We start from the raw sequence: 24129 nt of genomic DNA, 5'->3' as shown, positions 1-24129 counted from the left end.
CTCCCAGACACACACACACGGGGAGGGGGCACTTGCCCTAACACTTGTAATACAGGTGTTCTGCAGCAAGGTGTTTCAGTTGTTCTCACAATCTTGCCAGAGCGTTACAGTTTTGAAGTGTAACACCACACACCAGTAACGATGCGTGCAGGCTTCCGACTGAACCGTCTCCTCTGCAAATCAAACCTGCCGAGTGGGTTTTGTTATTTTGTTTTTAAACGTATTAATTGTTCTAACAAATGCACATGGATGCCTATAGCAATTATGCAAACAAAAAAAAAGAGTTTGCGCTTTTCACGAAAGTCTGTTTTAAAGCTTACGGTTGCTTCGCTTCTGATTTGAATGACAAATTATCCAAATAAAATGGCACCAGATCAATAAACCTGTTTCTCATTTTATTATCCCTACAGGTCGGTGCGTTATGTTCAGTTAGCGTCGTGTAGTAAAATTAAACCGTGTAAAAAAAAAAAAACAAACAAACATACGTTTTACTTTTTAAATGCCGTCTGTTCCCACGCCTTGTCCGGTTGCACAAACACACACAGACCCGCTCGCTGGAAGCAGCCAGGGAGCGCTCTTTAAAGACGCTGCAATGCCAAGCTTCTTATTTGCAGAGTTATAATGCGGCACCTAACGGCAACAAACAAATTTACTCGGTCAGAGCTGAAAACCAAAGTCATGCCCAGGACCATTACACTGTGTAACACAATTTTTGTTCCTGGGTAGTAAGTGTTATTTCCGAATTGCTTATGCCTCAAAAGTAAATTTACAGTATAATTGTAAATCTCGAAAAACTACTCACTTCTAAATCTTTTGTAGTCATTTTTGTATTACTTTAGTATAAATACATGTTAATTTGGATTCATATGTTGTTTTTTTCTGACTTTATGTGAATGAAAAGACACACATTTGCCTGTTTTCCCATTGGAAATAGCGATATTTTGAAATATCACTGTCCTGGTCACAAAAGCAAAGTTTGTGGGGAATAATAGCCATTTTCTATACTTTTGAGGCATAAGCAATTATGAAATAACACTTACTACCCAGGAACAAAAAAAAAAAAAAAAAAAACACGGTCTTATCGGAGAGTTTCAATATGTTGTAATGAAGAAGATCATGCATTCAGTCGAGAAGCAAATAAAGCCGGCACGTCTTGGCAGCTACTTGCACGAATAGAGTGATAACGGCTGTCTTGTAATGGGCTCTATACCAGATGCATTGTCTGCCACGTGTATAGGAGATGGTTTCCTACTCAGTTTTAATAGTGCATGTGTTCTGTTTGAATACCAGGAAATGTTATGAAGCTCCAACTGTTTAGATAGGAGCTATTTAGTATGATTTTAAGTGAAAATATCTGTATTCAATACACAAGTCGGAGATCAAAACAATTGCATTTTTTTTTTGCTGCTATACAGAGCAGATGCTACAGAGATTCATGGGAGGACTAGAGAAACCAGGGGTGTTCCAAGCACACAAAGCTAAATGCTACTGGAACACAGATATCTCACCATCTCCAGCTTGGAAAGGGTCTTCTAATCTGCATCATAACAGTCTGGTTACACTGGAGGAAATGATGGGTTCTAGAACCATGTCTTTAAAATAAGTACCGAGAGCTACTATTCAAACTGAACAGACAATTTCAGTCACATTTCAGGCCATTAAGGTACTCTGAGATGAAGGATAGACAGCTGTGGACTTGTATTGTAAAAGGCTGCGACAACCCCACAGTTCAACTGCATGGAATTGCAATATTCTGGCTTGGGAGGGGGAGCACCCTACAGCAGAGATTTAAATACAATGAGAGACAATGTAGAGTTGTGAAACACCTTTTATTAAACTTGCTTTTTTTTTTTTTTTTCACATGCGAGGAATATATAAAATGCATCTAGTATTACACACACCAATACCCCCTGGTCTGTACAGTAAGCCTGACATTACAGCACTGCATTGAACATCAGACACATCCTCTTTTAAAAAATGCCTGCTTTATGAACACTGCTTAATACAGAGAGAGGTATTAAAAAAAAATTATATATATATATCCGAGAACAGTGGACAGGACCACCACCAGCATTGGGCAAGTCAACAAGACCATTCTCTAGCTGTCAAAGCAATACTGTTAAGCATCTGCAATGCATTAGACCTCATATATATGTTCATGTTTAACAAAAACAAAATCTCCCATCCAAGAGCTACAAAAAGATCCAGCATTCTTTCAAACTCAAAATGACTATAAAGCCAGGGTATAAAAAAAAAAAAAAAACCACATACTAATATATATAACATACACACAATTAAGTGTCAGCACTGGAATCAAGTGTAAAATCCATATTCTATAAATGTGAATGCAGGTTACCAGGGTGCAAAGATATTTAAACAGTGCAAGACAAAACTATTTGGCAACAGTACTCTTGAACACGCTGGTGTGTAGCAGCAAATGTGACTTCATTTGTGCCTATTGTAGAAGGAATTAGCATATTCTCCCTCGCCAGCCCTTAGAGAAAACACCCAACAGCTGAACTTCCTAGACAATGCTGGCTGAAACGAATGGGAGGATATTACGACTAACTGTCCTTGAATGTATTGCATATGACCCAAATAGAGGCCAGGAGCCCACATGGCTGCAGATCACAAGATCAAAACTTTACTTGCTGGTGCAACACAACTGTAGAAACGCAAACTGTGCTTGCAAAAAAAATTAAAAACACCCCCAGAGGGATAATGCCAATTAAAACTGAAGCCAGGAACACAGGACCGCTCCAGGAGTGAAGTTCATTTCACCTCCATCTTCTGTTGCTTTGCTTGTAGACCTGCATTTGAACAGATGTTTTAGACACTGCTGAAGCTTCCTAGTACAACACCGCTCCCTGTGCTGGAATCTCCAAGGCGATTATATACCAGGAAAGAAATCTGCCTGGATCTACAGTCTACACCCTGAAGTATAACAAAGTAAAAGAAACAGAATAAAAAAAAAAAAGACAGGAGAGACCATGCCAAGAGGTGGCAAGTAACCGAATTTGGAAACTGGTTGCCGCTTCTTACAATAGTAGGAGCAAGAATAAAGGAAAAATCAGTTAAGGTTACACTTTGCAAGAGTATGGGTCATTCAAAACTAACCCCCTCCTGATTAAATCTATTCATAACTGCTTTCCCACTCTGGGAAAGCAATGGTCCTGGAATATGAAACGTAGAGGAACCAGCAAGGCTTAAGACAAAGAAAGTGAACACTCCAGATCCCTGCAGAAGTTTGACAAACTTAAAACAAGTATAGAAGACTGTACTAAACAAGGACACGCAACCAAACTGGTTCCTGCTACAAGCACAGTGGTTTGAGGCAGTCAGGCCTCTTTGCGATGGGCAACAGGGTGAACCATCCTGCCGTCTGGCAAGACAATTCTCCCCCCCTACCCCCCCACCCCTGGGAATCAGTCCGAGTCGAAAAAGGAGTCGTCCAGGAAGATCTCGAAGAAGTGGCGGTGGCTGAAGTGGTCGTCCGGCACGTCATCGTCGTCGTGCAGCAAGGCCAGGGCGACCGCATACTGCATGATGTGGAAACCCTCACTGTCAGAGTCTTCTGTGGAGCTGCGGCGACGGGGCTGGCAAACAGAGACACAGACAGCGAAACAGCTTCAGTTTAACAAACACTGGGCTCATTAAAACTTGGGTGGTAGAACCGCGCTGAGAAGACACAGTAAATACAGGATACCCCATTCAGGGAGCAGTGTAGTTTATTCCACAAGGGAGGATAGCCCCCCAAAAAAGGGGAGGGGGAGTGACCGAAAATCACCATAGCATTCCCATGAATGTTCATGGTGTATTGAGACAAGACAGGCTCTGCTTATTCATTAGTTTCCTTACTAAAGCTGCCGATCGCCTCCTTCTCAGGTGTCTGTGCCCTTGAGGCAACTCGTGCAGATAGATGCACTCCGATTTGAAGGGACAGCATCCATGCCGCATGTAAAACTTGCACTTTATTTTGCTGAAATGAAAGTTTACCGTTAGCCGTTATAACTGGTACGTTGGGCTACATTTCCACGCCACACTAGTCAATACATTACATATGCAGAGATTGGCTCCTTCATATAAATCTCACTTTCAAATCAGCCAAGATTCTCCAGATACAAGTGCAACACACAGTCAGACAGATGCAGTCACGCTCCACTCAGCTTGCATTCGAGAAGGTCATAGCTCAGTAAATTGGATACGTCTGTCGATGCCTCCAGTTAAGTGTATCAGACACAATATATACCCCCCCATCGCTGCAACACAGCAAAGTATTTAAACAGCCAACATGCACATTTGTAACAGTTACAGTTTGAGACTCACCTGGTCCTTTCTTTAAATTTGGCAACCAGGGTGTGCTTCTGGGCAGGGTCACTAACCCAGTATTTGTTTGGAATGTAGAAAGTTGACTTCACTCTGCACTGAGGGCACGACCTAAGATTTAGAGGAGACAACAGGTTAAATGATGCATGCAGAGGCACAAATAAGTTCCTGTATGGCGGTTCGAAAGCAAAGATTAGTACAGCCCCTCGACGGGGCTGGTCCTCACTTGATGACCTCGTCCTGGAAGTCCTTGGTTTTCCTCCAGGTGACAATGCAGCCCAAACAGAAGGGGTGGCTGCAGTTGGGCAGGATTCCGAAGCGGCGATCCTCTGGGGCTGGCTTCTCATACACCTTGTCCATGCAGATCCCACACATCACATCCTTACTCCTCTCATAGGCATCCGAGGCAGACGCCCCCGCACCAGCGCCCCGAGAGTCTGCAGAACTGCTCGGAGCTGCCTCTTGTTGGCTGGAAGATGCCTGGTAGAGAGACAGGATCAAGAACACCTTGTAAGGTTTGTATAGACCAACACTTACAGGAGAGTTCAGCCCTTAGCAACCCACTACATTAATGAATCATAGGAATTTAACTCTTTGCAGTCAATTTATTCAGCTCTTGTCAGGCGCATCAGGTCCAATTTACTTTTACACGCAGTCCAAAAATCATTTTGAATGAACATTTACATTAGGTTTTAATGTCAATCAATGCAAGCAGGTTAAAAAAAAAATCCTTGTAAACACCGCTGCACTTCAGGCTGGATACATACCTTGGGCAGACCGTGCCTCTCATGACAAGCTAGTTTGCTGGCATGTTCTGTGACATTTATTGCACCAATCTGGAGGCAAGGGGCCGAGGCAGAGCTGGACATGGAACCTGTCCGGCACGGAGAGGGGGTGTTGGGAGTCTGTTGTGCTGCGTGTGCAGTTAATGGCCCTGCAGAAAGGAAAGTTACCACGCAGCGAGAGGTCAGTCTTTCCTGCATTGCAACCACGTTGACAACCACATCTGCAATGAAATATTCATGGCCACAGAATTCTCACCTGCTTGTTGCAGCATCGGTCTGAACTCAGCCTCGTGATCGTCCTCATTCTCTTCAAACTCGGTGCTCAGACGCGCAAAGTTCCTCTGGAGGCTTGTCAGGCTCGTAACGGCAGGTGCGGACCCCCGTCGACTCCCGACGTAACCCCCGCGGGCCTGCTGGACAGACGGCTCCGAGCCGCGGCGGTTCTGGAACGCACTGCCACCCCAGGGGGGCAGGAGGGCAGGGGCAGAGCCCCGTCTGCTACCCGAATAGCCACCGTCGGCCTGGAGGACATGCTGGTACCTAACAGAAATAAACGTTGTAACCCTTTACAGTCCCACAGTGAGGCAGATCTGGTTTTCTGCAATGAGGTGCACAAAGCAGGGCTTCAAATCCACAGACAGGTCATCCAATTGCAATAAGAATCTAGTTTAGACAGCCACGGCAGAAGCTCTTCTGTAGTGAAGTGAAAGGTACACACCTGCAGCGGTCTCCGAACCAGCAGCAGCCTTTCTGGAAGTACTTGCAGATCTGGGAGGATTTCCACACCGGCAACTCGTGAGAGAAGGGGCAGCTCTGGCCCAGTCTACATGTCCCATGGATGAAGTGCCTGGGGAAAGCGAATATATAGCCAGCGGTAGCTTCAAACGTGTTCCCCACACCAGAGGGTACACATCTGATGTACTGCTTTCTCAAATTTCAGGTTTGGGTCAATGCAGAAGTCAATCTCTCACTAGAGAAAGTAAAAAAAGGAGAACTATTCATATAAATAAGTTTGTACTTTGAAACAATTTGTAAAGAGATGAGGTTGAGTTTTTTTGTTTTTTTTTTTTTTTTTTAAATCAGTCATGTTGAATGTTTACTACAAATTAACAAAGTAGACTGTAAACAAACAAAAAAATGGAACACGGACACAAACCAGAATTGAAACTGGTTAATAAAGTTGATATTTCAGTAAAAAATGTTAAATCCAGCGCAATATTAAGGCAAGCAGGTTGACGCACAGGGAAAGTTAATTGTTCACATTCGGCACGCAAATATAAGGAAGGCCCGCAGTACTGCATTCCACGAAACTTTCAAAATAAACACACGTTCCAACAAACCAGCCTGATAAACAACAACAACAACAACCACCATTTAAATCAAACCTACAAAACACTGCGCCAAAGCATCCGCGTACCCGGGTTTAACTGCATTTAGTGCTCACGCCGTGACCGAGTCAACAGCAAAACCATAACAAAGCAACGCCGAGATCGCTTTGCAAGACGGCGGATGTAAACAGCAGCTTGCTTTCAGAAGTACGATCGCTAGCTAAACTCCCCCAGCAACGTAACCAGGACGGGAATGAGCGCGCAATGCGTGTCAATCTGCCTGGTTTCACCGTTTTAAACTCCGGTACCTGCAGGGAATCCTGTCTGCACTGGGAACCCGCTTGTTGCCGGTTCTGGTGCCAGCGCTTGCTCTCTCCATTGCTCTCTCCATTGCTCTCTCCATTGCTCCCTGGCAGGCGGGTTGTCTGGCTGGCCAAACAGATAGGCTGCCTGAGAGACGAGGAGCAGGAACCCCGCGTCACTGCTCCAAAAACTCCCCACCAATGGGAAACTCGGACCGGGGCACCAAAATAAAGCGCATGGTATATCGAGAGCACGCACCCAAAAACACACACACAAAACAAAAAAAAAAAATTCAAACATTCAATTGGTTTACACTGCAATTATTAACATGCAGGGTTGCACAAAAAAACACTAAAAATAACTTACTACAAACAAACAGTGTGCTTAAACGCTATTACAATTAGAAATGCAACTGTAAAACAAATACACGCCAACTTTAAAAACTAATTTTTTACCCATAAAAACAATTATATATATCTTAGGAAAGTTCGTGAAAGGACACTGAAAAATCCACCTTTTCCCAGGACCTTGAACACACACTGAGAGAAGTGTTTCATAAGTATATGTAGAATAGATACAAAGACATAATGGTCGGTATTTCAGTGTTGCAGACGGTGCCAAAAGACCGAGCTCAAAAACGACCATTGTAGTCCCTTGGCTGTACCTGCATAGGAGGCCGCTGCTGACTCCTAGCCTGGCTTCCAGACCCCGCGTTTGCGCTGTGACTCCTAGCCTGCTTTCCAGACCCCGCGTTTGCGCTGTGACTCCTAGCCTGGTTTCCAGACCCCGCGTTTGCGCTGTGACTCCTAGCCTGCTTTCCAGACCCCGCGTTTGCGCTGTGACTCCTAGCCTGCTTTCCAGACCCCGCGTTTGCGCTGTGACTCCTAGCCTGGCTTCCAGACCCCGCGTTTGCGCTATGACTCCTAGCCTGCTTTCCAGACCCCGCGTTTGCGCTGTGACTCCTAGCCTGGCTTCCATCTTTCAAGCCTTACTGACAACGAGCTTCCCCAATTCAAAGCTATATATATATATATTGTCTTACTGAGAGGGGGCAGTTAACTTTTTCCCTGTTGGCTGGCCAATAGCACGATACAGCCAAAAATACCTCAGCCAATTAGAACCTGACAGTTTTGTTGGCAGAACAATAAAACTTCCAAGATGTAGTATGGTTCTATGGTTCGATTGAATGGATTTTGGAAGTGTGGATTGGTTAATGGTCTTACATAATCGATTATGAACAGGACATTGTCATACCAGTTAAAATCTAAATATATTGTAGTTCATTTTGTACAGGTAGAAAGCTGATAGTTCTCATACTGGTGATGGGATGGCTAAAAACATCTATAAAGACATATAATCAAATTATCCAAAAATGTTGCCTATATAACAGTTAAAACTATTTTTCATACATGCAGATGGCAATCAGCAACACATCTGATACTCATTAAAATGAAGACAGCCTGACCCATGATAAAATTCAGGTAGATTTTTTAATTAAAATATCTAGTTCTCAGTTTTATGGAGTGTGTATGTTTGCTCAATAACACTTCATATTTACATTATTATAATCATTATTTAAAAAAAAAAAAAAAGAAAAACACAAGAGCAGTTTGTAAGCGTGGTACTGATGCTGTGATCTCAGTCTAACTCTACACTGTCCTTTCTCTTCACCCCCCCACGCTCACATGAACAAGGCAAGGCTCACAATGCACTTTCATCTGTAAAATAAAGATATGGGATGTTCGATTGCCCATGGAAGCCTGTCTCTCTATTGGTCAGGTTACTGTAGCATGCTAAATGTCTTTTTTTTTTTGTTTAAGTTTCAGTCTTATTCAATTGAGCGTGGATGGAAATAAGACTCCCACTGCATAGCAGTCTGATCCACTCCACTGAGCCACATTATACAGGTAGCAAGCTCAGAGCTGCCCCATGGAGCTTAGTAAAACCTGGAATGGCACAAACTGTTGAAGGTGGAGTCTTAAGTCCATCTACAACTGCAACAAGTAGGCACTGGATAGGAAGACAGTACAGAAAATCAGCTGCACTCTTAAAAACAGGAAGCCAATTTCTTCCAACTGTCGCTGGGCTTTCCATTATACAGAGATGCGGAGTAACATTCTGCAAATTCAATTGATGTTTCCATAGGGAAAACAAACATTTTAGGAAAATATGAATTCATGCAAGGAGGATGCTTGATATGGCATCACACTGCATGGCCCCAAGTATGCAGCAGTCATGTTCAGCATAGGACTATATTACTGTTCCACATTCAGTCCTGGCTAAAAGCCACACCTGTGCTAACACAGTGCTTCTCAACTGCAGGCGACTGTGTGCGTCCGCTGCACAGTCCGCAGCAACCCTCCAAGCAAGCTCTGAATAAACCCCACAATCGTGGGCTTCAATTTAGCCAACTTCAAAACCGTTTTCATGGTTTGGGATCAATTCTAATTCATCCAACTGCTTCCCTTCTCTTTACCTCAGCTGACCTGTACAGTACAGAGTGCAGCCACCAGTAAAGAAGGTAGCGGTGAAGCACGCATCCTTTTACACTGTACTGGGGTGGCTGTGAGCAGGGGCTATAACACAGCTTGATCCGAACAGCATTATAAAACCCATTGTCTACACAGGCACAAAAAGAAAAGGTTTCTACATTTATCAATGTGGTTACACAGTTTGCATGTACAGTGCTCCTTTATTAGACAAGACCCAGTTTCCACAGACACATTGTCAGCAGCGTCCCTGATAATATATTATATATATATATATATATATATATATATATATATATATATATATATATATATATATATATATATATATATATATTAAATCGAGCAGCCGGAGTGAAACTCTGTGAACCCCTCAAGTCGAATATCTTCATGCAGCTGACCTTCAGTAGATGCGTTCTTGTGCTAGTTTAGTTACCCTTTGGAACGGGCATGCTACAGGGCTCAGTGTCGGAATCAGTCACGGTAGCAGAGCAGGAATTCTGCTTCGTTTGTATGTATTTCACAACACCAGTCTAGCTCGGTATTCTCCCCTGCACACACATTCAAACAGCAAACCTGCTATAGACTGTAGCACAAGCCTACATTGTTATTTACCACACATACAAAAACAGTATACAATTAAATAGACTTACTGTATATTTAAGACAAATCTGTGTATTTAAAACAATACACCAAGACCATATTACTTTGTCATGAACCTGGGCCAGGGTGGCAGAAATGTAGAGGTAAGATTTAAGGGAGTGAAGCAGTAGAGTTTTACTAATGGACTGATTGTAACTTTGTTCATTCTGTCATTTGCAGTAGTTTTAATTGTACACTGCAGTGTTAGTTAAAACAAACAACTAAAAAAAAATAATACATTTTGACAATCCACGACACACTTGTGTCACCTGACTGCCCTTGACTGGCAATGATCTGGGCTAGTTAGTTAGTCAGTTTTACTCTATTTTTCCCTGTTCAATTTTCCTTTTTCCTCAAATGAAAAAATACTGCCAGGTAGTGTCAGACCCAGCAGACATAACCTTTACTGTGACTTCTGAGCTCTGTCTGATCTCGTTATAGTTGGGCAGACACTGCATTTGAGGGTTCGTCCCAGGTGAAAGTCATTGGCTAACCATAAACTTTTTTTTTTTTTTTACCTGCACACAGATGCATGACATGTTGAGCCTGCTGATCAGCAAGGACTGTATAAATATCACTTTCTTTACCAATTTAAAAACCTAAATGTTATTCTACTGTCTTGTCAGTTCATGATCTCTCTTAAGCTTCGTTACAGTTCATTGGAACTTTTTTTGTTCTTCATGTTTTTAGAAATTCGGTCCCCAGCTTTCCACTAGGCCTCACTGTCCACTGGAAGGAGCGAGCGAGGGCTTCTGGAGAGCGGAAGAAACCAGCAAACGCAAAGCTGATCTGGAAGACCGAAAGGCAGGAGCAGAATGGGAACTCAAACGGAATCGTCACACAATCACAGGTGTACGCTCACTTCCTAAACACAAGTCCTTTGAAATGCCACGGATTGATCCCAGATCCCTAGTGCACGATGGCCCCAGACAGCCTTGAAAGAAGACCAATTCACCACTTTGAGAACCCACTTCCAACCCTGTGCTGAAAACAACTAAATACAAAAAAAAAATTAAAATCAGTAAACTAATGACTCTGAAGTAAACTTGGATTAAACCGCAGTATTTGTGCTTCTAAAGCGTCTTGCACCAGTGCTGAGGAGGGGAGGGAAGGAGGGGGCGGACCGTTCAGCCTGTCATAAGAGAAACCCGACGTATAGCACTCTATCGATCCATTCCAGCACAGGACCTTGTTCCAATCATGTCCTTAATATTCAACTGAGCATTCCAGAGCCCTGTTCCAAGATGTCATTAAGGATCTGGTTGGAATGGACCGAAAGAGCCATAACCACTGTTACAGTAAGTTCTTCAGAAAAACCGGCTTGTCATTACCAACCACTCTACACCAGTCTCTTTTAATTTGGAACAGAGGGAGCCCACTTAAAATCAGAGGCTGCAATAGAGAGGGGTTCCACTGTCTAATGGGGCAGGTCTCAATCCCGTACCATTACAGAGTCCTAACCCCAGTGACAAACGCATCTATATATGTGTTATAAAAGGAGTTATTTGATATTGTTGAACTATCGCGATACAGCCATGTAATGAAGGCATTATAACGACCTCATAATTACAGGAGCTTTACACTGATACTGTAATGCACTCTCCTTGCTAAGAACCTTCAAAACCTCTCAGAACACATTTCTAGATGCATTAAAAGCAGGCCCTTAAAAGGGTGACTGAAATGTCCAAGCTACCCCAGCCTTTCAATTCTGCTCATGGCCATTTTGTTTTGTTTAGCTTGAAGGACATCAGAACACTTTTGCTGTGCTAGTCTGGACACAATTTAACACCTAAACCTTATTGGTTAAAATAATAATAATAATAATAATAATAATAATAATAATAATAATAATAATAATAATAATTCTAAAAGTATTTTGTCGCAGCAGCAGTGAATCTGCACCTCTTACTTGCTGTTTGACGGTTTGGGATGTTTCAGTGTAATGGCTGTATCCACATATCTATATCTATCTATATAAATTCACAGTTCTGTGTTTGTGATTTTCTTCTTTTCGTTCTTCTAGTACATGTCTTTGTAGATCTCCTGCAGGAGCGGGTGTAGCGAGGTCTCGGACTCAGTCTTTTTGATTTTTTGAACGAGCTGTGCGTTCTCAGTCACTAGCTGCCGCAGGTCGGCCATCTTCTGCAGCAGCTTGGGGAAGAGGTACAGCGAGTCGGGGTGGTGGGCCTGCAGGTGCCGGTTCAGAGCCTGCAAGATGTTATCCTGGATCTCCTCCACCTGCCTCACATTCATCAGGCCAGGTCGGTCTGCACGAACAAGGACAACGAAGGGTTAACAAGCCTATTCAAATGCACAATCCGAGTGCAGCTGTGAGAAAGTGGCAATAAACTGACCTAGCACCTGACCTTGTGCAAGCAACAGTTGTCTGGTCAAAACTGAGTTCAGCTAGTAACTAGGTTTGCATTCGAGGGTGTGTTAATTACTGTAAAAAACAGCAGGCACTTGAATGTGCATTTGAGAAGCATACCTGAATCCTCTCTTGACAACGTGACCATCTCTGTGCCTGATGCTGCTCCCTGAGATTAGGTAACCAACCACTACTTAATTTCTGTTTATAACTAGCTGCTACATTATTGTGTTTAACGATCATGTTTGAGCAATGAGTGTGTAATGTTATCAAGTATTGTTATCAATAAAGGACACTTACTGACACATCAACTGCTATTGTGCTTACATTTGGCCAGCCCTGCTCCCCCTCCCCTCACAATATATCTATTCTTAATAACTAGCTAGAGCTCCCCAAGACATGGTGACCCTCATTCTCCCTCGCATCCATCTCAACCACTATCGAACCTGTCCAACATCAACGGCATTTTAAAAAGCGGGAATGTTTTGGATAGTAAATTAATCATATTTTTTTTTCAAAGCCACATTTTCAAGGCTGGTTCTAGCGGCTAGCGGTGCACAGAGAGACATCTAGTTGCTGGAGTTTAATTGTTCTCAGCTGGCATGAACGTCTCGCGGGACTGAAGTATGAACCAGCGTTTTGCGGAGGAGTTCAGGACGAGCTTGCCCTGAATCAGCCCAGCCCAGGCCCCGGCTCACCGCCGCAGAGGATGATGGCAGCCACGAAGAGGGCCAGGTCGCTGTCGTCGAGCTCCAGCGCGTTGAACTTGACGGCGAACTCAAACTTGGGCTCCATGATCTCGTTGAACGGCCGGCGCAGGCTGCGCAGGAACTCCCTCGTCACGAAGCCCTTGCCATTGGCCACCAGCAGCCCGTCCTTGTTCATGAGGGAGGGCAGCATGCAGAAGATGGCCTCGTGCACGCCGTACTTGAGCAGCGTCACCTGTGAAAACACGCCACACGTCAGACACTCTTTCAACAATAAAGAAACTGCACACAAAGACAAAGCCATTTAGCCTGAAGGGGTTGATTTGATCAGACTATACTCTGCCACACTAATCCTATATATATATATAGTCGGGGTGTCGGTCACCTGGTCGTTGAGGTAGAGCCCCACGAAGCCCGGGATGCTCTTGGCAAACTCGGTGAGCTCTCGCACAGTCTCCACCGTGGTGCACTGGCAGCGGTAGAACACGTGCACCCCGATCTCCTTGGTGGGGGGCGCCCCGTGGATCAGCTGGTTCCACACCAGCCCGTTCTCAGCCTGCCACAGCGTGTCCATGTCGTGGACCACAAAGGGCTGCAGAGAGGAATGGCACACAGAAACACATCACCGACTTCACTATGGATTTCATCTGGCGTCACACATGTAGACTGATCTAAACTGGAACTGTAAAGTGTAAAAAAACAAGCCCCATAACTCAGTGCATGGCTGGGCTCCTGAATACCTCAAGGAACTCGCTACACCTTAAAACACGGAAGCGTACCACACTCTCAACTCACCCTGGATTGCTGACTGCATAGGACCTTATTTATGTAAGAGGGGATCACCTTTTCCTAGCGCACTCACACATTTCTATTCTCTAACTGGAATAACAAATACATTTTAGCAACTTGCAAATTGCTTCAGTAGCAAATACACTAATATATATATAGATTTTTAAATAAATAAATCAAAGCCGCCAGACTCCTGTGAAGTTGCTGCTAAAGGACTCCTGTTTGCAGTGCAGTGTTCAGCAGCAGTGCCAGTATCAGTAGTGCTGGTACCGAGCTGGTGCTGGTCCTGCCAGTCAGGATGCTGCGCGCTTTCTTCTTGGTCATGTTCAGGTTCTTCAGGTAGGCGTTGTAGACGTGTTTGGCCAGTGACTTGAGGTCCGAGCCCCCCGAGTTCTGGACGCTCGTCTCCCCAGCCAGCAGTCCGGCCACCAGCTTCCTCTTTTCTGCTTCCGGCATGCGGCCGTACCGGATCGCTACGGAAAAAAACAACAGCGGGGAAGGTCAGCGAGGTCACGACACAAGCAGGTGGCTCTGACTGTAAAGCAGCTGAGACTGACCGTCGTGGGACATGCCCAGGGCAAGGCACTTCTGGAAGCGGCAGTACTGGCACTTGTTACGGCTCTTCTTCTGGATCTTGCAGGTCCGCTCACAGCGCTCGTACTCCAGCTTCATACGAATCGTCCGCCGGAAAAAACCCTGAACACGGAATTGCACCGGGAAGGCACGGGGTTACAGTGAATCCAGTAAGAGACAGGGCAGGACAACATTCAGCCTATTGTCCCTGCTGCGGACTGCACTACTCGCTTTCCCCTCCAAACGACGCTGATTAGCACTAATCTAGCGCTGCCTTACCCACTAGCTAGTCCAAGATTAATGCTAAGAAACCAGCCCTAAATCTCAAAAACGCATTAGCAACTCCAATACTGGGCTGCATTAGAAAGGCAGTCCTGTAAAAGTAAAGCCAGTTATATGGTGGTACGGTCATGACCTTCATTTGTCTGATAATGTGGGCACTGGAAATCTTACAGCTGTCTATTTGAAGAAAGAAGACAGTTTCCATTAGTTTAAAAATGTTACTTTGATGAATTGTTTCTCTTTTGCAGCAGGGAATTTGCAGATAGCACTGCACTCTAGGCAAGACGTACCCCATTCCCTTTAAAACGCGAGCCCCCCCTCCCCCCCCCCACCTTGCAGCCCTCGCAGGCGTGCACCCCGTAGTGGAAACCGGAGGCCTTGTCCCCGCAGATCCGACACTCAACGTTGAGCCCGGGGCCAGGAGGCTCCTCGCGGCCCAGCTTCAGCTGATCACACAGCGACGGAGACGAGGTCTGAGACAGATCTGGAGAGAGGAGAGAGCTGCTGGTCACTACCGCTGCCTTTTGCACATTGGAAAGGAGGCTCAGCCACACTGATCTCCTCTTTATATACACACGCCACTTGACAGCTCTGACGCTTATGGAATGACTGTTTCTGGTAGCTGACTTGCAGGTCACAAGGTCCTGCTGATGCTGGACTACGCCGTGTGGACTGAGCTGGAATTACGATACAAATTGATTCGGTAACAGTAAATGACAGCAACGTCTTTAGCATGCACATTAGAAAAATACAACCAGAGAAACAAGAAACCCTTTCCCTTACAGGAATAGGCCACTCTATTCTGTAAATTCTAGTTCTATCACGCTGGCTACCTGTGTAGCTGCTGGACGGCGCCAGGCTCTCTGGTTCTGTGCTTCCGTGGTTATTGTTGTTGGGTTCTGTCCCGTCCTCCTCCAGCCCTGGGCTCAGTTCCCAAGCTGTCCCATTGACTGTCCGGTGTGGAGACCTGCTGGTCTCTGCATGCACTGTCCCATCAGAGCTAGCCTCAGTTCCTGCATCTTGTGAAATAATGTCAGCTGTTTCTGCTACCTCCAGGGTATAGATTTCCAACACTGTCTCGTCACAGACAATCTCAGTCCCCCCTCCCTCCTGGATATAAACCTCCCCTTGTATTGCGCCCTCCTCCAGCCCAGCTCTAGCAGTGAGCAATATTTTCTCTGGGCTGCCTGCCACTGTGGACTCCCCATCCCAGGGCAGTGTCTGGGCTGACTCCCCGTTATTGAGATGGATCTGCTGGAGAGCAACCACTTCTCCTCCTCCTCCTCCTCCTCCTCTCTGGGGCTCGAACCCTAACCCCTGATCCTTAGCGTCGATTCCCGAAACTCCGTCCTGCAGCCGTTCCATGGCAGCGCGTCCTCTCGCTATCGCTGACCGGCCGTCGTCATAGCCCTTCAATCTCCTCCCTGCCAAAGAAACACAACAGGGCCAAACCAGTCAGAGCACATCGCTGGAGGCACTCAGTACAGAGATGCTTAGCAGGGACACTTACCTTTTTCAAAAACTAAAAGCTTTTGCTGAACACCTGTCTTGGAAGTCCAGGGACTGCAGCAAGACTCCTATTGCATTGCAGTTTCACCCATTCCAGGTTTTAATACAAGCTTGATTAGGTAACACAAATTTTTCATCACCCTACAGAATTAACACATTGTGCTTAGTCGAATGAAACCTGTTGAATAATGTTACATTAACATATTGAATTACGCACCGCTTTTTGGATCTACATATACTTAAAAAAGAAAACTGGAAAATGAAAAATGTTTTATTATGTCTCACTCCTATAATTATAGGTGACGAAATGTTTCTAGGCGCCTGCATTGCAGCCTGAGAAAGCATGTGCGTGTGCGAGTATGTATGCTCCACACTGGCGTGCACGACTCATTTATCAAGGACATCTGTCAACAGCCAAGGACTGACTGTCTTGGTTGTGTCTATTGACACACAGTATAGTATCAGCTATCAAGTTCAACCTTCCCACATTCCCTTCTTTAGCTGCGTGGAACTCTATGCAAATCACATGTCCTTGAGGCATGCAAAGCTGGTGGTTAAAGCTGGCGACGTGGCCTACCGGACAGAGAAGTGGACTGGGAAGCAGGGTGTTGTGCCAGCGTGCGCACGGAGCTCAAAGCAGGGAGGTGCCCCTTTAAACATCCGGCTGCATTTTACAGCGTGAAACTTTCATAAATCTTTGGAAATCGCCAGCTTTGCGAAGATTAAAAAGAACCAAAAAAGACTTTGTTCATTTTCCCCAGCAAACAACAGCGAAGATTAGCCGGAAATTACCCCCCCCCCCCCCCCCCCCCCAGTTTAATCAGCTGAACTCAAGGGCCCGTTTCATAACTGTGTAGAAACTGTTTAGAGAACGGAGGGGGTGTGAAGGGGGTCGCCGGCAGTAGGACCCTGAAGAGAAAAATGAAATCAAAACAAACAACAAAAAAAACAGCAGCCTCTTTTTCAATCCGATTGCAATACTCAGCTCAAAGTGTCCTTTCTTACACTGAGCCTCAAGCCAAAAGGACTTGGATGCTACAAAGTAGACCATCAATAGAAATTAAGCAGGAGGAGAGCATTAAGAATGTCATCTGTAGAGAACTGGGCTGAATAACAGCAGTGAACATTGGAGAAAGGCTGCTGGGCATCTTCTCGGAGTGAAACTGAAGATCTGCAGGGGCAGCACTGTCTTACTCAGGACTTGATCTAAATTAGCATGCCGTGTTACACAAAAGTTCATTCGACTGCACTTATGTGACTTTGTTAAGAAGCACTAGCACATGTTACAAACTTAAATGATAAAGTGCAGGTAACTAAATATGGCCTTGCAATGTAATTTGTAATGATGCTTTTTTTTGTTTTGAATGAATGACACAATTAAAAGGCAGGCGTGTTTATTGAATGGTTGTAGATAATGATCTAGTGTCTTTTTTTGTTTTTGTTTGCTTGTTGCGAAAGTGGCCTGCGATCAACTCAAGAAAGAGAACAGGAAGCAAAAAAGGAAGTTTGACTCATTCAGCAAAGTTCCTGGAAGTGGAAATGGGCTGTATTGCAAGAGCCAAAGAGCCTGGGAATGCATTTGAGGGTTCAGGGTCACAAAGGTTCAAGTCAGATAACTGTTCAGTACACAGGAAGCTGTGCAGACCTGCTGTGGTATTGAAATCCCATCTCCAGAGTAGATCTGAACACGCACCGCTGTAACTGCATTCACGTCACAGGTCCTGCCGTGGTATTGAAATCCCATATCCAGAGTAGATCTGAACACGCACCGCTGTAACTGCATTCACGTCACAGGTCCTGCCGTGGTATTGAAATCCCATTCCAGATAGATCTGAACACGCACCGCTGTAACTGCATTCACGTCACAGGTCCTGCCGTGGTATTGAAATCCCATCTCCAGAGTAGATCTGAACACGCACCGCTGTAACTGCATTCACGTCACAGGTCCTGCCGTGGTATTGAAATCCCATATCCAGAGTAGATCTGAACACGCACCGCTGTAAATTCACGTCACAGGTCCTGCCGTGGTATTGAAATCCCATCTCCAGAGTAGATCTGAACACGCACCGCTGTAACTGCATTCACGTCACAGGTCCTGCCGTGGTATTGAAATCTGCTCCAGAGTAGATCTGAACACGCACCGCTGTAACAGATTCACGTCACACGTGGTATTGAAATCCCATATCCAGAGTAGATCTAACTGTAACTGCATTCACGTCACAGGTCCTGCCGTGGTATTGAAATCCCATATCCAGAGTAGATCTGAACACGCACCGCTGTAACTGCATTCACGTCACAGGTCCTGCCGTGGTATTGAAATCCCATATCCAGAGTAGATCTGAACACGCACCGCTGTAACTGCATTTGTCACAGGTCCTGCCGTGGTATTGAAATCCCATATCCAGAGTAGATCTGAACACGCACCGCTGTAACTGCATTCACGTCACAGGTCCTGCCGTGGTATTGAAATCCCATATCCAGAGTAGATCTGAACACGCACTGTAACAGATTGTAACTCCCAATCCAGAGTAGATCTGAACACACCGCTGTAACATTGTCACAGGTCCTGCCGTGGTATTGAAATCCCATATCCAGAGTAGATCTGAACACGCACCGCTGTAACAGATTCACGTCACAGGTCCTGCCGTGGTATTGAAATCCCATATCCAGAGTAGATCTGAACACGCACCGCTGTAACTGCATTCACGTCACAGGTCCTGCCGTGGTATTGAAATCCCATATCCAGAGTAGATCTGAACACGCAACGCTGTAACAGATTCACGTTACAGGTCCTGCCGTGGTATTTAGACAGAGGTGACAGATGAGACACAAATCTCAATACTTCAGACGTTTAATCAGCAAAACCAAAACAAGTCTGGGATCCAAAACCTTTTTTTGTTAACATCTGCCCATGATGGCAGCAGAGATGACTCGGATGTAACAGTGGCACTTGCTGTGACGTTTGTTTTATGAATAAGTGACCCGGCTACATCCACAGCATGTGGACTATTTCGTTTTGTAAGAAAATTGTTTTACAAGAGGTCATTAATATCGGTTTCACACTTCTTGTAACTAATGGGACAGAACTGTTTGCTGTTACCACTGGTTAATGGCTTGGGTTAGTGGTATAATAATAAAGAATGACATTGACCAGACTTCTTTGCCATCTTGGAGCAACACAGTAGGCAGGGCACCTGGAGAGTCTGTGCAAATCTTTTTATGATGTTAAAATGATGCCTTCCAGATACATAGGAAACTGCCACTTTGTTTTATTCATTTAATTTTTCCATGTTTTTTTTTTTTAAAACAAGTACAGTTCCTAACAAGAGACCAAGTGTTTTCAGACTCCCCGACAGCACATCAGACCCTCTGCAGGAGGCGTTTCCAGTTAAAATGATATTTCAAGGCTCTCTGACGGAATATCAGAAGACAGGCAAGCCCCACCTCCGCCCCAACCAATGGGAGACTTGCTCTATATAATATCATGCAGAACAAGGGTAAAAGTCTTGGACTGGGCAGCGTGTGTGGCACCTTACACACCAAGAAAGTGTCAGTCGATCACGGATCTCAAAGAAAGAAAGCAATCAGTGTTGGGATGGTAATAAGACTCCCACTGCGTAGCTGTTTCACCATTCCAGGTTTTACTAGGAGCTTCATTAGCCACACTGTATAGCTAACAAGCTCGGGTGGGTCTAACTAAACTCACAGTAAAGCCAGGAATGGCTCGAACCGCTATGCAATGGGAGTCTTACTGCCATCCCTGCAGTAGTACGTACTGAAAGGTATTGATAAAGCACTGCTTTTCAAATCCAGTAACATGCACTTAATAGACAGACTCGAGCTTTCCCGGTTTGCCTAATGCAAAGTTTGCTAATTAGGGACATGTGTCCTTCGAAACATGCAACCTGTTAGCTAAACTGAAGGAGAAACCTACAAAAGTCTTCTCCAGTAAGAAACACCTTGGAAAGCAGCAGGGAATGGCCAGCCAGACACCCTTTTAGGTTCGTAATGTTGAACAAAAGCTCCCTCCCTCTGAACCAGTTGTATCAACTTTCTGTCGGCAAGGACATTATTTTAGCAGCTCTGCAGCGCCTCTCATATCTTGTTAGGGGGAGCTGTGCATGGGGAGAGAAGTTTACAGTGGGAGCTGTGCATTGAAAGGTTACATCACACGCATTACAGATCAGCTACACGGACGCTGTGCGAGGGAGAGGTGAAGAAGGGCAGCTCGCTGTGTTCTTAAACTAACACAGCTCAGGACAAGCTGTCTGGCTGTCAGGCCGTTCCTTTCTTTTCAGGGATGCAAATTCCAAGAGGCTCACAGGTCTTATTATTAACTCGTCAAGCCAGGAACAGCTTATGGGAGGCTTGTTTATATCTCTGCATTATCAACTTAACACAGGAACTGCAACTTCTTTTTAAGCCAGTACCACTGTCTCTCTCTCTCTCTCTCCCGGTCCCTCACCTCTAACCACTAGGCTACACCGTCTCCCAGTCTCTCAGCAGAACCACTGGTCCCCCTCTGCCCTCTAGTCCCACAGCCTGATCACAATTACCATGCAAAATCCCTGTGAATACAAAAGCCCCATTCTTCATTACTCGAGAATGTTTAGCATGAGGAATACTAAAAGGCTCTGAAGTCTGTCAGAATAGCAATGAGAGAAGCACTGGGATTCAGTACTGGAGAGTTTTGCTACACTTGCCTTCTACTGGGTTTTCCCATTAGTATCTATCTCCAGCTATCTGCTATCTGTTAAACCGTGTGCTTGTGAACTCAGAGCCGGGTAGAGCAGGCCAGTGTGAAAGGGGCTTAAGATTAAGAATCTGGAAAGCACAACTTATCACAAGGCTAGCCCTCTTTTTTTTTCTGTGTTACAAACCCAGTGCTGCAGAGGCTTCTCGACCCGGCTTTTGTTTTTTGGAACGTGCCGTCACTTGCCCTGGCAGCACCTCGCTGAAAATCAGAGAACATCCTAGTCTTTTAAATTCTGACTACATGAGGAGACTTTAATATATCCCACCCCACACACACACACACTCACCCTTTACCCTGTAGAGACGCACAGCACAATGAAGTACATTCCTGGAACAAGCACAACAGGTTCTGGGTAGACATGTCGAAACGCTCGGCAGATCTTCAAGGGCAGACAGTCTGAATCAGCAACTACGAGCATGCCGTCCTGGCTTGAGGAGGGCGGTGAAGGCTTTACAAAGCGGGTGCCTTTCTGGAGCTATGGTCACCTGATCCTGACATTACCTGCGGACGTGCCACCTTATTGGAAATGCAGGAGAATCTGCCTTCGATCTTACAGTGCAAAACACACATGCAGGGGTGGAAATAAGACTCCTACTGCATTACAGTTTGAACCGTTCCAGTATTTAATACAAGCCTGGTTAGTCACAGTGTATCGCTAACAAGTTCAGGTGTGTCTTATTAAACTCATAGTAAAAACGGGAATGGATCAAACCGCTATGCTGTGGGAGTCTTATTTCCGTCCCTAGTTATGGAAGAATTTCTTGACAGGAAACGAATGGGCCCCTTTCAGGGCAACTGTTAGCCAGTAGCTAAAATGCAGTTCATTTCTTTGTGATTTTGTGAAAAGAGAGGCAGCAGAAAAATTTATCGGGGCCCACCTTCATTCAAGCACTATGGAATGCTGACTTGCAAATCTGTCTGACACCTGCATTGGAATTGCTTACATTATTTCCTGTGCGTTGTACATTCAGTCTATTTCCAAGCACGCCAGCTCCAGATGATGTCTTAAAAGAGTTTTAAAAAAAAAAATCACCCAATAAAATCTCCACCGTGTTTCGCTGTTGTGAATGGCAGGGAGTCACCTGGTGGATTCCGCAATGATCTCTATTGCGCGCACAGAAGCGCACGCTAGAAATGTAAAGAATTGAGACCATTCTGCTCCAGGAAGTGGCGTGTGTAAATGTCAGGATGGTTATACTCTGAATCTGGACACTGTCATCCTGATCAGCACATTCCTTTGCAATGCACACAGCCATTCCCTCGCTAAACGGGCAAAGCCTGCAGATTAACTGCGTTACAAAGGCGGAAGCCTTTAATACCATACCGTAACTAGGTGCATGTTATTTCTAACAATGTTTTACCATGACAGCGATTATATAATCACCTTTAGCATTTTATGGGGCAAAGCATGTTTGATCTGTTCATATCCTTACTTTAGTTTTATCGTTTTACAACCGCTGAAAGAGACACTCCACGACCTTGCTCGAAATATACTCGCTACTGTAGTCTATGGAGATAAACATTAGTATTATAGTTGCCACTGAAGAGGACCCGAGAAGGCTACGAAAACAGTTTCTGAAGAATGCCGATTACACAACACGTTGTGCTTTTGTTCTGAAGACAGATGGACGCACTTAAAAGCTGCGCGTCCGCGTAAAGTACAGTTTTTCAAATAGATTACCCACGCTCCCTTCCACCCCCAAAAACACGACCCCACGCCAGCCAGACAAAGCCAAAGACAGTCGGGGCTGCGTTTCTGTTTGATTGTTGTTTTTTTTTCAGGCCCTTCGTAGAAGAATGTATTTGAATTATTAGTAGCAATATTACACACACACACACAGTACAAAAAGTAATCATGTTGATCTGTGCGATTGTCAGGGATCTCATGACTTGACAGGTCCGCTCTCTGTTTGGTTTTTGAGGCCGGTTCTCCTTACCTCGTTCTTGGGTTGCTTGGGGAGTGATCTGTGCTCCTTGTTCTTGATAATCACACACGCCGCCGCTCCGGGAAAACACGCTTCATCTTTTCACTTTTTAAAAACACCCCCCACCCCCCCGACTCGCTTTTCTCCTCTCCGTCCCGGGCTGCTGGAAGAGATCCACGTTGCCTTCCCAGCACAGAACCAGGCGCCTTTCTCTTTGCGCGGCTAACCGCAGGCTGCCCGCCTGGATATCTTCATGAATGCTCTTTGAATTCAGAACAAACTTCCATCTCCAAGTTTTGTTTTCCTCCTCTGTCTCTGTCAGGACCTCCGCTGTCGCGCACGTACGCCGTGCCGTGCTGAGGTGACGTGCCGCGACGCTGCATGTCATTGCGCGTCAAAATCCTTTTTTTTTCCTCCAAAGTCACAGAAGGGCGCTGTATGTATTTGAAACGATATACAGAGAATAAAGCAATTCACACAGCAACACATTATTATTAACATTTCTTCCTAAACATCTTATTAAAAGCTGTGTATGAAAACAGTAGGCAACCTTTAGAAGCCTCCTTTAGCCGCGGTTTAATTCCAGGAATATTACAACAAGCGTATTTTTGATCAGGGATCGCAATGCTGTTTCCCAGCGCTTTTAAATGCTATATAAAGGAAAACCCTACCGTACTGGTTTCAGCACCACAGGTAAACTAAAATAGGATTGCACAGCAAGTAAGTGCACGGGATAGGAAATATTGGGAGCATGCCTACTGTTTATAGAACTACATGTGCAGAATGCATGGACGGGGCTGCTTACACTGATGTGACATTTATTAAACTTGAAGCCTGTTTGAATGTGATTTTAACTCTTTCATGCATCAATACAATACAGCTTGTTTTTATATAGCGCTCAAGGCGCTTTATAATAATAAAAAAAGCCACTGACCAGTCAACCCAGCTCTAAAAATAAGCGAACTGAAACAAATCTGTTTTTAAATGTGATGTGAAAGATTCTACTGTCCCAGCATTCCTGATATGACACAGAGTTCCAAAGGCAGGGAGCAGAGCAACTAATGTCTCTCTTCGGTCCTCCTGGTTTTAGATGCCTTCCACGGACGATCAAAAGTTGTGCATTCGCTGTTCTCAGGTCAAGGTGCAACTTGAAGCATATTAAATGTGTCAAAGGGTGTGTGTGACGTGGATTTCAATCCTCACAGACTGTCCGTTTAAAAGCAGTGCGTCTCTGTTCTCGGCAGTGCTAACGGGGTATTGGAAGAGCCCCGCTCTGTATTGCTTTGGGGTGTTTGCATATGTTTTCTGAAGAAGTTCTCTGCAGGCAAGAAAAGAGACAATGCGTGC

The 24129-nt window shown here is 45.0% G+C and overlaps 2 protein-coding genes across 4 annotated transcripts; both read right to left on the bottom strand.

Moving 5' to 3' along the window:
* Positions 1-1810: 1810 nt before the first annotated feature.
* LOC121300281 (probable E3 ubiquitin-protein ligase makorin-1) lies at positions 1811-8134 on the bottom strand. 2 transcript variants are annotated; one of them, XM_041228783.1, is made up of 8 exons: positions 7407-8134; positions 5830-5958; positions 5368-5651; positions 5094-5260; positions 4553-4806; positions 4327-4437; positions 3859-3979; positions 1811-3596 (listed from the first exon to the last, which is right to left on the bottom strand). In XM_041228783.1, exons 1-8 carry the CDS (start codon positions 7718-7720, stop codon positions 3426-3428), a joined length of 1551 nt encoding a protein of 516 aa, XP_041084717.1. In that variant the 5' UTR covers positions 7721-8134; the 3' UTR covers positions 1811-3425. The 2 variants fall into 2 exon arrangements, with proteins under 2 accessions (XP_041084717.1, XP_041084718.1); XM_041228784.1 differs by lacking the exon at positions 7407-8134 and adding an exon at positions 6748-6995.
* Positions 8135-8213: 79 nt separating this feature from the next.
* LOC121300279 (peroxisome proliferator-activated receptor delta-like) lies at positions 8214-23149 on the bottom strand. Of its 2 annotated transcripts, XM_041228781.1 has the most exons (8): positions 22795-23149; positions 15426-16016; positions 14925-15076; positions 14295-14433; positions 14008-14210; positions 13334-13540; positions 12940-13183; positions 8214-12140 (listed from the first exon to the last, which is right to left on the bottom strand). In XM_041228781.1, exons 2-8 carry the CDS (start codon positions 15955-15957, stop codon positions 11893-11895), a joined length of 1725 nt encoding a protein of 574 aa, XP_041084715.1. In that variant the 5' UTR covers positions 15958-16016; positions 22795-23149; the 3' UTR covers positions 8214-11892. The 2 variants fall into 2 exon arrangements, with proteins under 2 accessions (XP_041084715.1, XP_041084716.1); XM_041228782.1 differs by lacking the exons at positions 14925-15076; positions 22795-23149 and having other exon boundaries at positions 15426-15518.
* Positions 23150-24129: the final 980 nt, after the last annotated feature.

The sequence above is a fragment of the Polyodon spathula genome, chromosome 25, assembly GCF_017654505.1.
Source record: "Polyodon spathula isolate WHYD16114869_AA chromosome 25, ASM1765450v1, whole genome shotgun sequence".
Taxonomy (NCBI): domain Eukaryota; kingdom Metazoa; phylum Chordata; class Actinopteri; order Acipenseriformes; family Polyodontidae; genus Polyodon; species Polyodon spathula.
Note: the sequence above shows the minus strand (reverse complement) of the source record. Positions and strands in the feature narration are given on the sequence as shown.

Excerpts from the sequence above, each read along its gene's own strand:
- LOC121300279 (XM_041228781.1), bottom strand. The coding sequence starts at position 15,957 with ATGGAACGGCTGCAGGACGGAGTTTCGGGAATCGACGCTAAGGATCAG. Across the intron at positions 13,184-13,333 it reads GGCTCTACCTCAACGACCAG|GTGACGCTGCTCAAGTACGG; the intron begins GTGACCGACACC and ends GTGTTTTCACAG. Across the intron at positions 12,141-12,939 it reads TGCCATCATCCTCTGCGGCG|ACCGACCTGGCCTGATGAAT; the intron begins GTGAGCCGGGGC and ends TTGTTCGTGCAG.
- LOC121300281 (XM_041228783.1), bottom strand. The coding sequence starts at position 7,720 with ATGGAAGCCAGGCTAGGAGTCACAGCGCAAACGCGGGGTCTGGAAAGC. Across the intron at positions 5,652-5,829 it reads TGGTTCGGAGACCGCTGCAG|GTACCAGCATGTCCTCCAGG; the intron begins GTGTGTACCTTT and ends TATTTCTGTTAG. Across the intron at positions 3,980-4,326 it reads AAATTTAAAGAAAGGACCAG|CAAAATAAAGTGCAAGTTTT; the intron begins GTGAGTCTCAAA and ends CTTTCATTTCAG.